The sequence below is a fragment of the Girardinichthys multiradiatus genome, chromosome 5, assembly GCF_021462225.1.
Source record: "Girardinichthys multiradiatus isolate DD_20200921_A chromosome 5, DD_fGirMul_XY1, whole genome shotgun sequence".
NCBI classification, from domain to species: domain Eukaryota; kingdom Metazoa; phylum Chordata; class Actinopteri; order Cyprinodontiformes; family Goodeidae; genus Girardinichthys; species Girardinichthys multiradiatus.
The window spans coordinates 11,150,568-11,163,769 of record NC_061798.1 but is presented as its reverse complement, the minus strand read 5'-3'; the positions used below and the strand labels follow the sequence as shown (position 1 = coordinate 11,163,769).

At 41.2% G+C, this 13,202-nt stretch overlaps 1 protein-coding gene across 2 annotated transcripts in view; it reads left to right on the top strand.

Annotated features, from left to right (window-relative positions):
- The first annotated feature begins 389 nt into the window (after nucleotides 1-389).
- The window catches only part of LOC124869079 (phospholipid phosphatase-related protein type 5-like), a 104,470-nt gene continuing 91,657 nt past the window's right edge, over nucleotides 390-13,202 (top strand). For both annotated transcript variants that reach the window (XM_047366804.1, XM_047366805.1), the window contains exons 1-2: nucleotides 390-804; nucleotides 6,929-7,039. In XM_047366804.1, coding sequence (XP_047222760.1) covers nucleotides 766-804; nucleotides 6,929-7,039 — 150 coding nt within the window. In that variant the 5' untranslated portion in view covers nucleotides 390-765. The remainder of the gene's footprint in view (nucleotides 805-6,928; nucleotides 7,040-13,202) is intronic.

The window sequence follows — 13,202 nt, the reverse complement described above, 5'->3', positions numbered from 1 at the left end:
AGAACTGAGGTCCCAGATCACCTGAGCTCACTCGTCAAGTATGAGGCAAGGTGCTCAAAAAAGCTACGAAAGCACCCATCGCTGACTATCTTTTGGATAATTTAGCTCTATTTGTTTCCTGGCTTTCCATCTATAATTACACACATGCACGCACAGACACATACACTCCAGTACTCTTACACTCAGTGTGTGATGTCTCTGTTTCAAAGTGGCTTCCAGGGGTACTAAAGTGCATCCCCCCCCCCCCCCCCACACACACACACAAATTCTGATTTCTGCTCCCAGACTCCTATCTCTCTCTCTTTCTCAAATTTCCTCTTCCCACTGTTATTTCCCTGCGCTCTTTCTTTCCCACACGCAGATGCATATGCTCTCACACACACCCTCTCCTCCTCTCCCCGTTTCCACCGGCAACTGCGCGGAGCCGGCTGCCTCACCAAGCCTGTGGATCCCGTCACTTGACTAATTAGCCTGGAAGTGCTGTTGAAGATCATCATATTTAGCTTGCCGACCCAGCAGCAGAGTGCAGACAGATATAGACCAGTCTGGCTGCAGGCTGAGTGCCTTGCAGTGGGCAGGCTCTCTATCTCTCTCTATTCACACTTAGCCTTATAAGTGGTGGAGCAGCGGAAGTGAGGGGCGGCTATGCTTTGAAAGAGACGAAAAGAGGAGAAAGCGAGAGATCGGAGCAGAGACCACAACCAGACCACAAGATGCGACTTCGCTGCAGGAGCAAATCCTCTTAGACTTCCAAGGCAGCCGCCAATGTACAGCAGCACTGATCCCAACACTCAGAGATATAAGGTGAGACTTTTTCAAACCACTTGCTAACCCCTGGTTCATTTTGGAAACCGTGTGTGTGTGTGCAGAAGAGTAAGGTAAAGAGAGGAGGAGTGAAAGACGTCCTCCTACAGATGGAACTCCTGCTGTGCCGCTCCTCAGGTTCAACAATGTGGGTCACAGGGATGCTCAGCTGCACACACACACGACAAAAAAGTATCATGCGTAAGCCACTGCTTACTTTACTAACATCCAAATCAGCATGCACTGAATTCTGAATTAAGAGTCACTTCTTCAGTGTAAGAAGTAGAAGCAAACCTTAGTGTGAGCATAAATGTGTATAAATGTGAGTGTGTGTGGGGGGGACTACTGCATGTTTTCCTGTGAGGTTTTTGATCTTGTTGCTGTGGTGCCAGAGAAGGGCTTAAAGATGTTGCCAATAATAGTGAACAGCAATCAGTCATGGCAACATTTTGCCTGATTGCTTCTCACAGCTTTGGAAGAGCAGTACATAAAGGACATACCCCAATGCTGTATGTACAGTGCACGCCAGTGTGTGTGTGTGTGCATGTATAGATAGAATCCTTTTATCTTCTGACATGAATACTACAATGAGCTCTCTATTGATTGTAGATCTCTGAATCCTGTTTTTATCTTAAAACATCTTATGCTTTACAACAATAGCTTATGCCCAAACCTACATGATATACATGCAGTGATGTTGCAGTGTTCACCGTTCTGCGCGGTAATCAATTTTGTATTTGTGCACATATATTTTTTAAACACTTTATTTTATTTCAGTTTTGTGGACGATTTACGAGTTCCAGTTTTTGAAAAACTTGCCAATAACGATTTTAGCCTTTGTAAAAACTACATTTAATAGCATTCAAAATCTTTCTCCCCTGTCTGTCATGACAGATCATTAATTATTTATACCAGAGGTTTTACTGTTATTTACGAAAAAAAGATTATATGATTACAGAGTTGACATTTTAAGCCGATTAGAGCAGTTAACAGTACTTACTGGAAACAGCCATCTATCTCTGTGTGTATAAGTTACAGAATGCAAACCCTTTCCAAAATGCTGCAAAATGTCCGAATCCAGTCTGTTCCATAACAGAGGCTGATGGCTTCCAGGGATGAAACAGCAAAGTTTCTGTAAAATGTTCAGCCTTCCTGTTATCTGCTGATGTTGGGTCTTGGTTGATTGACCCCTTCCTCAGTTCAACAAAACATCCCCATGGCGGGTACTGATTGACATCCTGGGGTAGATGACTTCATTTTGTGCCCCAAATGGTTAAGGAGTGAAATGACCATTACCCATATGTCTCACTTAGCTGCAATAAAAAGCAGAAAATACAATTTCCTTTTAAAAACCTTCTTACCTTTTTCTGTGCTTCATCTGACTTTATTTTTATGAAAACAGCCAACTTTGAGTTTTTCACCCTCAGTTACAGGTTCCACACCAAAGAGTGATTGCATTTAAGTATTTTGTGCTCCCTGATAAGAAAAAGAATATCATGGAGAAATCTTTTGTTGTTTCGCTAAATCTTACGTTGCACTGTGAGACAGTTTGAGGGAGATATTTAAAATGACTATCACACAGTGTGACAGCTGCTATGACCTACATCTACTAGTCTGCCAGTAGAATTGCAACAAAAAAACAGATGTGTGAAATTTGGTTCCTCTGGTATAATCTGTTCCCCTTCTATGACCACCATACCTAAACCTAAAGAACTCTGTGGAAACACTTTATGGTGAACTACATGTAGCGCCCCCATGATGTAACAGTGGTGCTGTGTGACCAGGGGAACACATTATTTCAGGGGAACCGAATTTCGCACAACACCGGCATCCCAAGTTGGCCTCTTCTCCCCAGCCACAACCGCGTGAGCATTCTCCTCCTCCTTTTCGTCATATATATTTCGAGGCACATAAAGGCCGCAAAAACAATAGCTGCGTTCTTCATTGCATATTGGTTGTGGTTGTTTCTGGCGGCCCAGATGGATGCCGAATGCTGATGCGCCACATGCTGATGACACTGCTTATTGTCACATGTCATAATCGATTTAGAAGTAACTGGTACAATGTGCATACATCAAACATGATGTCGTACCAAAGTTTTCTAAGATCCATGTCGCATTGTGTCATGGAAAAGTCTTGCCAGACTTTTGGAAAAGGTCATGGAAAAGATTGCTGAAATTGTTTCGTGTAAGAAGACCAAATGAGACAATGTAACAATATTTCTTTATGGCATGTCTGGATGTATTGATCATTTGCATTGACATAAAAACCTTGTTTGCCCAGAATTACCTAGGAAGACTCAATATTTAAAGTTAATCGACTTACTGCTGACTTTGTTGACTTAATCAATTAATTAGTCTCCAAATTGTGAATATTTAGAGTTTGGAGATTATTTAGTAGCTAGATACGTATTCATAGGTAGTGTTGAGCTTACAAGAGAAGTTTGATATATTTCTCAGTATAGAGTTTAAATGTGCAGTCTGAATCTCATTTCCAATTTTTGAAGAGCCTGTTGAACTTTCATTACAAGCAAAGCCTAATTTTTCTGTTGGATTAAACAGCTTCAGATGAGAGATCTTTGTGAATAGTTTTCTCAGGGTGTTACATTTTTAATTAATGTACAGTTTTTATGTTTGATCAATATTTAACTGTCTTTTCCTGATCTGTTTACTTTTACATTTATTATTATTATAAAATGAATTCTCAATGCTTGTTTGAACAGGACTGAAGGACTCGCCTTTTATCTATTATTCTACGTTACTCATTCAGGGCCAAAACACAGGCATGGATGCAGTCCAACCTTGTGAAGTGAATCTCTCCACTACAGCCGTAACAACCACTGATTGAGGAAAGGGCTGACGAGGCGCTATAAAGTTGGGGAGATAATTGTTGCCAAGGAGATGAGAGAATAAGCGCGATATCTGCAGAGAAAAACCAGCTGGTTCTAAAATGAATAAATTATATACAGCGGATTGCTGTTTTCTTTCCTTATGAGCGATAACAGGAAGATTAGAAAGTTCACAACTACTAACAAAATGCTTTCACTCCTTTAATTAAGGACGGAACTTCTGAATGCCTTTTGAGGTTTTCTGCATTTAATGAGCAGAGGCTGACATTATTTAGAGCGAGTTTGATCATTTGCATGTCAGAAACCCCAAAGCATCCCATGAGCTCATACTCCAACGATCTTCTCCTCCTCTTCTTTTCCTTTTTCCTCTGAGGCAGGTTTTTTCTTCTACCTGTTATCCAACTATCACAATTATTTCCCATTGCTGAGTCTGCTTGCTTTTTACCTCACCTTCCACTCTTCTGTCTCCAAACGTCTGCATCATGAGTTTGTCTCATTCTTATCTCTTTCTGTCAGGCTTTTGTTTTTGATCATCACTCCTCTGTTTCCACTCTAGTTCTCCTCCTTTCAGCCTCATTTCCTCCTCCTCCGTTCTCCCATCGCCTCCCTGTTCGGTTCGTGTGTTTGAGTCTGTGTACCTGGGTGTATTTTTTGATGTATCAGGCAGGATGTACCTTTGTGTGCATTTTCGCACATCTACAAATGTGTCTGTGTGTGAACAAGCGTAGGTGTGCATTTGTATAAAAAAATTTGTTTTTTTTCATATATTTTACTCATGGTAAGTAGAGAAGGAATCCCCCTTTAATTTCAGAGAGGATTATGTTCCCATAGTCGTGTGCCCCAATAGCCAGGGCACACAGCTAATGGAAACCTCCATTTATGAGTGCATGGTTGGCACATTATTCAAGGCTTAAAGTGTCCTCTTTATGCTTGGAGATCTTTGAATAGTCAGACACATCCTGCTGCTTTTGTTCTCTGTGAAGGTTTGATCCTGTGGAACTGTCGGCATTCCTGTTCCTCTTTGAGAGAGACAACCTTTATCCGACGAAGAGATGACCATTGTTTAATTATTGACATCATTTTATAAATGCTTCGACAATTCAAAGACAAAAAAAAATCAAAGCATCAAAAGAATGTCACAGCAGACACTTGAATAAGTGTAAAACTTGCTTGCGGTACGGGGAATTTGGCTGGGCTTTCATATATTGCCATAGCTAAATATAAGATTATCATCATCATTACTTTCATTCTTTCATTATATCCTTTTTAATTAGCTTTAACTCCACTTCTATTAAGTTAGTATTATGTTTATTTCTGAAGTAAAACCAATACAATTTAAGATTTACTACAAGCTTAGCATCATGTTTTGTTGACATTGTGTTGTTCATTACAATCTGATGGTAAATGAAGTATTCTTGGAGTGCCTATATTTAGTAAGAATTGTAACAAATATGGGCTGCATGGTGGTGCAGTTGGTAGCACTGTTGCCTTGCAGCAAGAAGGTCCTGGGTTCAATTCCTGCCCTGTGGTCTTTCTGCATGGAGTTTCCATGTTCTCCCCGTGCATGCGTGGGTTCTCACCGGATACTCTGGCTTCCTCCCACAGTCCAAAGACATGTCTGTTAGGTTAATTGGTCACTCTAAATTGCCCCTTAGGTGTATGAATGAGTGTGTGTATGGTGGTTTGTGTGTTGCCCTGCGATGGAGTGGCAACCTGTCCAGGGTGTACCCCGCCTCTCGCCCATAGACTGCTGGAGATAGGCACCAGCTCCCCTGTGACCCACTATGGAATAAGCGGTAGAAAATGACTGACTGACTGTAACAAATATGTAATTACTTCCATTTTGAGCGACAATTTCTCTGCAGCCATTGAGGATTTCTGCATTCTAGCTCTGGGTGGTGAGATGTTGAACCAGATGTTTTTAGGTGACACTCTTCATCCTAAATAGATTAACATTTTTTCACAAGTAGGGGAATATTTGAAAAGAACAATATCACAAAATGCAGTTTATCAAATTGAAGATGTCATTTATCTGTATGGAGTACCTTACTAGAAAGCTTATGTCAGCCTCGCTTCTTTAAAGGGAAACAAAATATGTTTTAGAATAATTATTCATCATTCCAGAGGGTGGCAAACTACTATGTGACCAACAACCTTCTGGACTTTTAAAGTTGAACTCACACTCATTCATCAAAAGAAGTAAAGTACTGTATGGTTTAATCAGCCTGATGAATCTAAATGGTCTCACTGATAAAACACTTGCTTGTAGTTGCTAACTGAATGTGTCGATCTTCTCATTGTGAAAGATAGAAGAGGGCTTTGAAGGAGAATTATTTTTATTGGCAAAATTGATATAAACATTTCAGACCTGGGTTCGAATCCTGGCCTGGGGTCTTTCTGCATGGAGTTTAACATTATGTATGAGTGTATGCATGCATCACTGTTTATCCAGTTTGTCCCTGTGATAGACTGGTGACCTGTCCAGGGGGTACCCCATCTCTTGCTCAGTGACCGCTGGAGAAAGACACCAGGGCCTCAGTGACCTTGCTAGGGCAAGTGGCTATAGACAATGACTGGATGGATGGTATCTGTCTGATACAACCGAGAGCCTATGGTTAAAAAAATATGGCACCCAGTACTGGATAGATACTGGTACCTCAAATAAACTCAGTAAATTGATCTTGTTTCGTCCCTCCATTTTGTTAGGGGAGGTCTAACTGCAAAGGAACTCTGAGCCTTCCTTTTCTCAATGTTTTAAGTTTTGGGAGAATACAGAGCTTCATCTACCAAAACAAAAACCAAAAAAACCCCCAAGCATTCATGAACAGTTTGGTTCCCAGGCATCAAGCCTGCTAAATTCCCTGTAATTATGGACAAACACCAGGTCCAGGAAGGAGACACAGACATCCCTTTTCCCAGGAACATAAGCCAGCTGATTCTGGGGTGATTTTCAAGCCAACTCTTTTTTTTCACTATCACAGAACCTATTTGTGCCTGAATTACCTCAGACAAGGTCCCAATCTACCTGTCCATAGGGGTTAGAACCATGGCATCAGAGCTCTGCCAGTAGAATTCCAAAATATGTTAGCTAAAAAAAACATTGCTGCCTTGTACTTCTTGTATGTTGACTTCCTTCCTGTGTTGCTTGGTACATCCAATGTCTTACAGATGTTGATATCCAACTTTCCCTTCATTTTGCTCAAAATGTATTTTTTCACACAAATTTGAATGCATTTGATAGCCAAAAGCCTTACTATGAACCTTACCCCCCCACAGATGATTGATAGTCAGATACCATCACAGAGGAGGCCGATGAGGAGCCTTCCTGCAGACAGAGGCCAGCTGAAAACCAGCACCTACATTGTGCCCTGTTTCCTCTTCGTGGAGGTGAGTTTGAAATAATATTTTTCACACTGACCTGTTGTGCTTGTCACATTGAGCTGACACCAGAACATCAATTTGGATTTGGAGGGATTTCGACACAGAGACTCAAGTTAAAACTTTTGGGTAGTTTGGTAGTTGTGGAAGTTTAAATCCTATAAATAACATTAACGAGCATTAAAAAAGAACATTTTCCATCCTGTGAATGTTTTTTGCTGTTTCTCTCTCATCTCTATCTCCCGTCCCTTCATGTGTTTCTCATGGCAGATGAACATGAATAACTGTCAGCTGCAGAAACAGCATCAGATGGCAAGCTCTGATTTCAGTTCACTGACTCCCAAAAGGAGTGATTGATTTGGAGGAATTACCTCAAATGGGTAATTATCCTCAGTCCATGAATCACTCAGTGATAACATTTAAAATGATGGTGAAGGGTTCTATCATGGAAGTCCTCTCAAATACTTTGTTTGCTCATGAACCCCTGCTCCTCTCTCTTCCCACAACTCTTCATTTCTCTGTGTAATCCCTAAATGACCTGGTGGAGCTCTCGTGACTCTGCTGATATTTCCAAATTAATTGCCCTAATTAAGAATGGGAAACCCAATTTGGCCATCCCACTTCTATCATGCTGCAAGTCATCTGAACCACAGCAATGATAGCAGGATGAGTTCAATTAGCTTTTTGCTGTTATTGTTTTGAGTATACAATAGATAATTCAAGTAAAATGTTGCAGAATGATTGATGAGCTTGTCCCCATTTACCATGCTTTGCAAATGTTATCGTCTCCCATTATTTAAGATTAAGATTATTTTTAAAACTTGTCAAGTTAAAAACCCAACCTTAATTTATTTTATTTTATTTTGCAAAACAGCTCAAACTCGGATTGGACGGATGGCGTCAGTGAACATCTATTTTCAAGTCTTGCCACGGATTCTTTATTGCGTTTCAGTCTAGACACTGACTGATTCCTACTACTATTAATATGAATATGTTTCGAACTACTCCATTGTATCTCTGCGTGTATGTACAAGGCCGTTGTCCCAATGAACGGTGAACCTCCATACCAATCTCTAGTGTTTTACTGCCTCTGACAGGTTTTCTGTCCTGCTTTTGGCTACATCCATCTTCTCTGTAACTCTACCTAGTTTCCCTGTCACCACTGAAGAAAAGCTTTCCCACAGCATGATGCTTCCATCACCATATTTATGTCTGTTCAAGGTGATGTGGAGAGGTTTCTTCCACACAAACATCTATCTTGGTCTCATCTGATCAGAGCGCCTTGTTTCATTCATTTGCTGTGTCCCTATCATGGCTTGTGGCAAACTGCAATAAAAGCTTTGAGATAGTTTTCTTTCAACGTTGGCATTCTTCATGCCACTCTTCCATAATGTCCAAATTTGCAGTTTCAGTTTAATGTCCACAGTTGATGGACAGCCATGTGTTGGTAATTTTACAGCTACACCATGTTGTTTCTATTTTTAGATGTTGGATTGAAAACTGTGAGTTGTTCAAAGCCTGTGATATTGTTTTATAACCTAAATTTTCTTTAAGCTTTGTCACAACTTTATCCCTGGTCTGGCTGCTGTGTTCCTTTGTTCACTGATGCTTTCATTGAAACTGCATCGTAGGTGGCATCTGAGGACTGTTGGCTGCACTGCAGTTTATTTTGGGGTGTTAGAATAAATGAGACTGGGGACACTTTTCTGTCATTTCATTATTAAAAAAGGTTGAAAAAAATGTATGGGTCCCTTATATTTAATTATGCACCACTTTGTGTTGGCCTGTCACATTAAATCCTAATAAAATACATTGTACCGAGCGAAATGAATACCTTTTCAAAGCACTATGATGATAGAAATGGATGGAAAAGGAGCAGAAGATTGGTGAGAAAAGTTTTGTGAGATGAGCCCAAACTTCTGAGCTTGTAAAAAATCTGATCTCATTTCATGTTTGTTCTTTTTTTGGATGAGTTCAGCTGCAGCGACAGCCTCCTGTATAAAAAAAGATCTTTAGAAGAACCTCTTTCGACCCCGTAGTTCTTTTGTCTGTTTGTGCTCATTCATAACATCCTCTTGAGATCCTCCTATTGCTTTTTAATGGTTCAGCCAAACCGCTGCTATTGCACTCTTCCGACATAAAACCACTCAGTACAGCTCTTCATGGGGGGAATTTACAATTACTGATAGCTTTGCATATATTTGCTCCTCCCCTTCTACAGTATTCTCTTTGATGCTCTCCAGAGTCTTTTGCAGGCACTCTTCTCACTCAAGTTCTTGGCATCACTTTTCTTTAACACTCATTCTTTTCAGTAATCACATCATTTTCACCAGATCTCTTAATTTTATCCCCCTTTTACATAAAATCTCATCACTTCCTCCACCCACTCAAGCCTGTCTTCCATCAAAACCTGTCATTGCTCCTCAGCACTTCGGCCCAGCCTTATGTTTCCCCAGGGGTCTCCCTTCTCCTTTTTTCTAATATTTCTGTTAGTTCTGTCCTCAGCTGTGCGTCTCGTTAGCGTAGATTTTGTCCTCAGCGCACCCCGTCCTAGTGCTCACAGACTGGAGATTAAGGCGAACTCAGGATGGGAATTTCTTCCCATTTTGTCATCCTTCCTCACCCTCTTGGAGGCTTCTGTTTGCGTTAGCTCAGATGCAGTCAGAGGTAGGATGATGTGAATCTGGCTTGACTTTAATCACTGCATATGAACTAGATTGAAACTGGACGCATTGCGGTGGTTTAATAAATGGCATTTTGAAATGAAATTTCCCTCTCTTCATCTGTGTTCATACAGAAATCGCTTGCTGTTGCATAGCTCCCCCCGGAGGGCACTTTATCCTTTGTTGTTACATTAGCATGTCATTATCTGTTTCTTTTCTATTCAAATGCTCCATGTGATTTTTGTTCCTGACTTGTGATCTTGATGCTGATTTCTTTTCTCGTTTCATCTTTATCAATATACAATCTCGTTATATGCTGCTCACACTGTATCCTTCACCCTTATCTTTGTGTCTGCTTGATGATGGTTTGTTATCCCTCATTCTGACCTGAAGACATTTCATCAGTCATTTTATCTGAGGTCTTGTCTGCAGTATCTGACTCTGATTATATCCTTTTCCCCACTGTATCCTGTCGTTATTGTCTGTCCCTGAGTGACTGCATTATTTCTTGGTATGATGCTATTTTGTTCATTTACAAGTGTACGCTTTTAGTTTGACATATATCCTCATCTCATGTCCTGCCTTGGTGTGGCTGTCAGTGTTGAACAGCCACACAAGTGGTTGGCCGTGGCTTCACGGCGACACTGCTTCCGAAGATCCTCTATAGAAAGTCATTTTGATATGACTGCTTCCTGACAGTGATGGTGAGAGGACATTTGCTCAGAAGTACAGGTCCTTCTCAAAATATTAGCATATTGTGATAAAGTTCATTATTTTCCATAATGTCATGATGAAAATTTAACATTCATATATTTTAGATTCATTGCACACTAACTGAAATATTTCAGGTCTTTTATTGTCTTAATACGGATGATTTTGGCATACAGCTCATGAAAACCCAAAATTCCTATCTCACAAAATTAGCATATCATTAAAAGGGTCTCTAAACGAGCTATGAACCTAATCATCTGAATCAACGAGTTAACTCTAAACACCTGCAAAAGATTCCTGAGGCCTTTAAAACTCCCAGCCTGGTTCATCACTCAAAACCCCAATCATGGGTAAGACTGCCGACCTGACTGCTGTCCAGAAGGCCACTATTGACACCCTCAAGCAAGAGGGTAAGACACAGAAAGAAATTTCTGAACGAATAGGCTGTTCCCAGAGTGCTGTATCAAGGCACCTCAGTGGGAAGTCTGTGGGAAGGAAAAAGTGTGGCAGAAAACGCTGCACAACGAGAAGAGGTGACCGGACCCTGAGGAAGATTGTGGAGAAGGGCCGATTCCAGACCTTGGGGGACCTGCGGAAGCAGTGGACTGAGTCTGGAGTAGAAACATCCAGAGCCACCGTGCACAGGCGTGTGCAGGAAATGGGCTACAGGTGCCGCATTCCCCAGGTCAAGCCACTTTTGAACCAGAAACAGCGGCAGAAGCGCCTGACCTGGGCTACAGAGAAGCAGCACTGGACTGTTGCTCAGTGGTCCAAAGTACTTTTTTCGGATGAAAGCAAATTCTGCATGTCATTCAGAAATCAAGGTGCCAGAGTCTGGAGGAAGACTGGGGAGAAGGAAATGCCAAAATGCCAGAAGTCCAGTGTCAAGTACCCACAGTCAGTGATGGTCTGGGGTGCCGTGTCAGCTGCTGGTGTTGGTCCACTGTGTTTTATCAAGGGCAGGGTCAATGCAGCTAGCTATCAGGAGATTTTGGAGCACTTCATGCTTCCATCTGCTGAAAAGCTTTATGGAGATGAAGATTTCATTTTTCAGCACGACCTGGCACCTGCTCACAGTGCCAAAACCACTGGTAAATGGTTTACTGACCATGGTATCACTGTGCTCAATTGGCCTGCCAACTCTCCTGACCTGAACCCCATAGAGAATCTGTGGGATATTGTGAAGAGAACGTTGAGAGACTCAAGACCCAACACTCTGGATGAGCTAAAGGCCGCTATCGAAGCATCCTGGGCCTCCATAAGACCTCAGCAGTGCCACAGGCTGATTGCCTCCATGCCACGCCGCATTGAAGCAGTCATTTCTGCCAAAGGATTCCCGACCAAGTATTGAGTGCATCAATGTACATGATTATTTGAAGGTTGACGTTTTTTGTATTAAAAACACTTTTCTTTTATTGGTCGGATGAAATATGCTAATTTTGTGAGATAGGAATTTTGGGTTTTCATGAGCTGTATGCCAAAATCATCCGTATTAAGACAATAAAAGACCTGAAATATTTCAGTTAGTGTGCAATGAATCTAAAATATATGAATGTTAAATTTTCATCATGACATTATGGAAAATAATGAACTTTATCACAATATGCTAATATTTTGAGAAGGACCTGTAGGTGTGGTCTGGGGCAGCTGGACCTGCTGTGAAAATCTGTTCTAAACCAGACTCATAGAGTATCCTGCAAAAGTATTCATACCACTGGAACATTTTTGCATTTTGACACATTTCATTCACAAAACGTCAATGTATTTTAGTAGGACAAAACGGTGCATAACCGGGAAGAGAAAAAACATTGTTTCATGTTTTTTTTTGTTTTTTTTTTTTGTCGTGCATATGGATCATTTATATTGCAGGTTGTTATCGAATCAATTAAATTCAGTTTTATTTATATAGCGCTAATTCACAACAAGTGGTCTCAGGGCACTTTACAACGTCGATTCAATCGAATCATACAGATTTCAAGTCAGGTACATACATTTCAATTAATCTTGACAGTCAAACAGTGGAGTCAGATTGTTTATTATTCAAATTGGTTGAAAGGTTTTTCTACCTAAGGAAACCCAGCAGATTGCATCCAGTCAGGGACTTGTAGCATTCACTCTTCCTGGATGAGCATGTAGCGACAGTGGACAGTCGCTTGCATTGACTTTGCAGCAATCCCTCATACTGAGCATGTGGAGACTCTGGCCCTGTCCCAATACCCACACTACACCCTACGCCCCTCTATGAAGTGTGTACTTTGTACAAGTGCATGTAGGGGTTGAAGTGCGCAGGTTACAAGCGTGCAAAATTGGAGAATTGGGACAGTAGGGGTTACGTCATCGACTTGCACCTCTGCACCGTAACTGCAACATCAAAAAGGGTGGGAACCAGGGCTGTTTTCACAGTCTTGCTGCTAAAAAAAACTATTTAAAACTGCAACAAGCAATTGTTTTGAGGAGAAGAAAGTGCAGGAAGCGACAGAGGCTTATACACCAGACTCTCGCTGCGCCAGTGTTTGTTTGAAAGGTAACTTCAGTGTTATGACCTACTGACTGCCCAGACTCACTCTGAACCCACTGGTATCTTACAATGTTGAGCTTGGAAAACCAGTAAAAAAAAATATTTGTCGGCTTGCTGTCTAAAGTTAACGCAGTTCTTATTATTCTGATTTGATGGCTAGTTACGTTGATGGTTGTGATTGGTTTTTGCTCAGAACGTCACCTGCAGCAGTGAATTGTGGGTAATATACTTCGGCGAAGTCCGCTTAGATGCGGGCTTCGCCGAAGTGTGGATGGAGGGC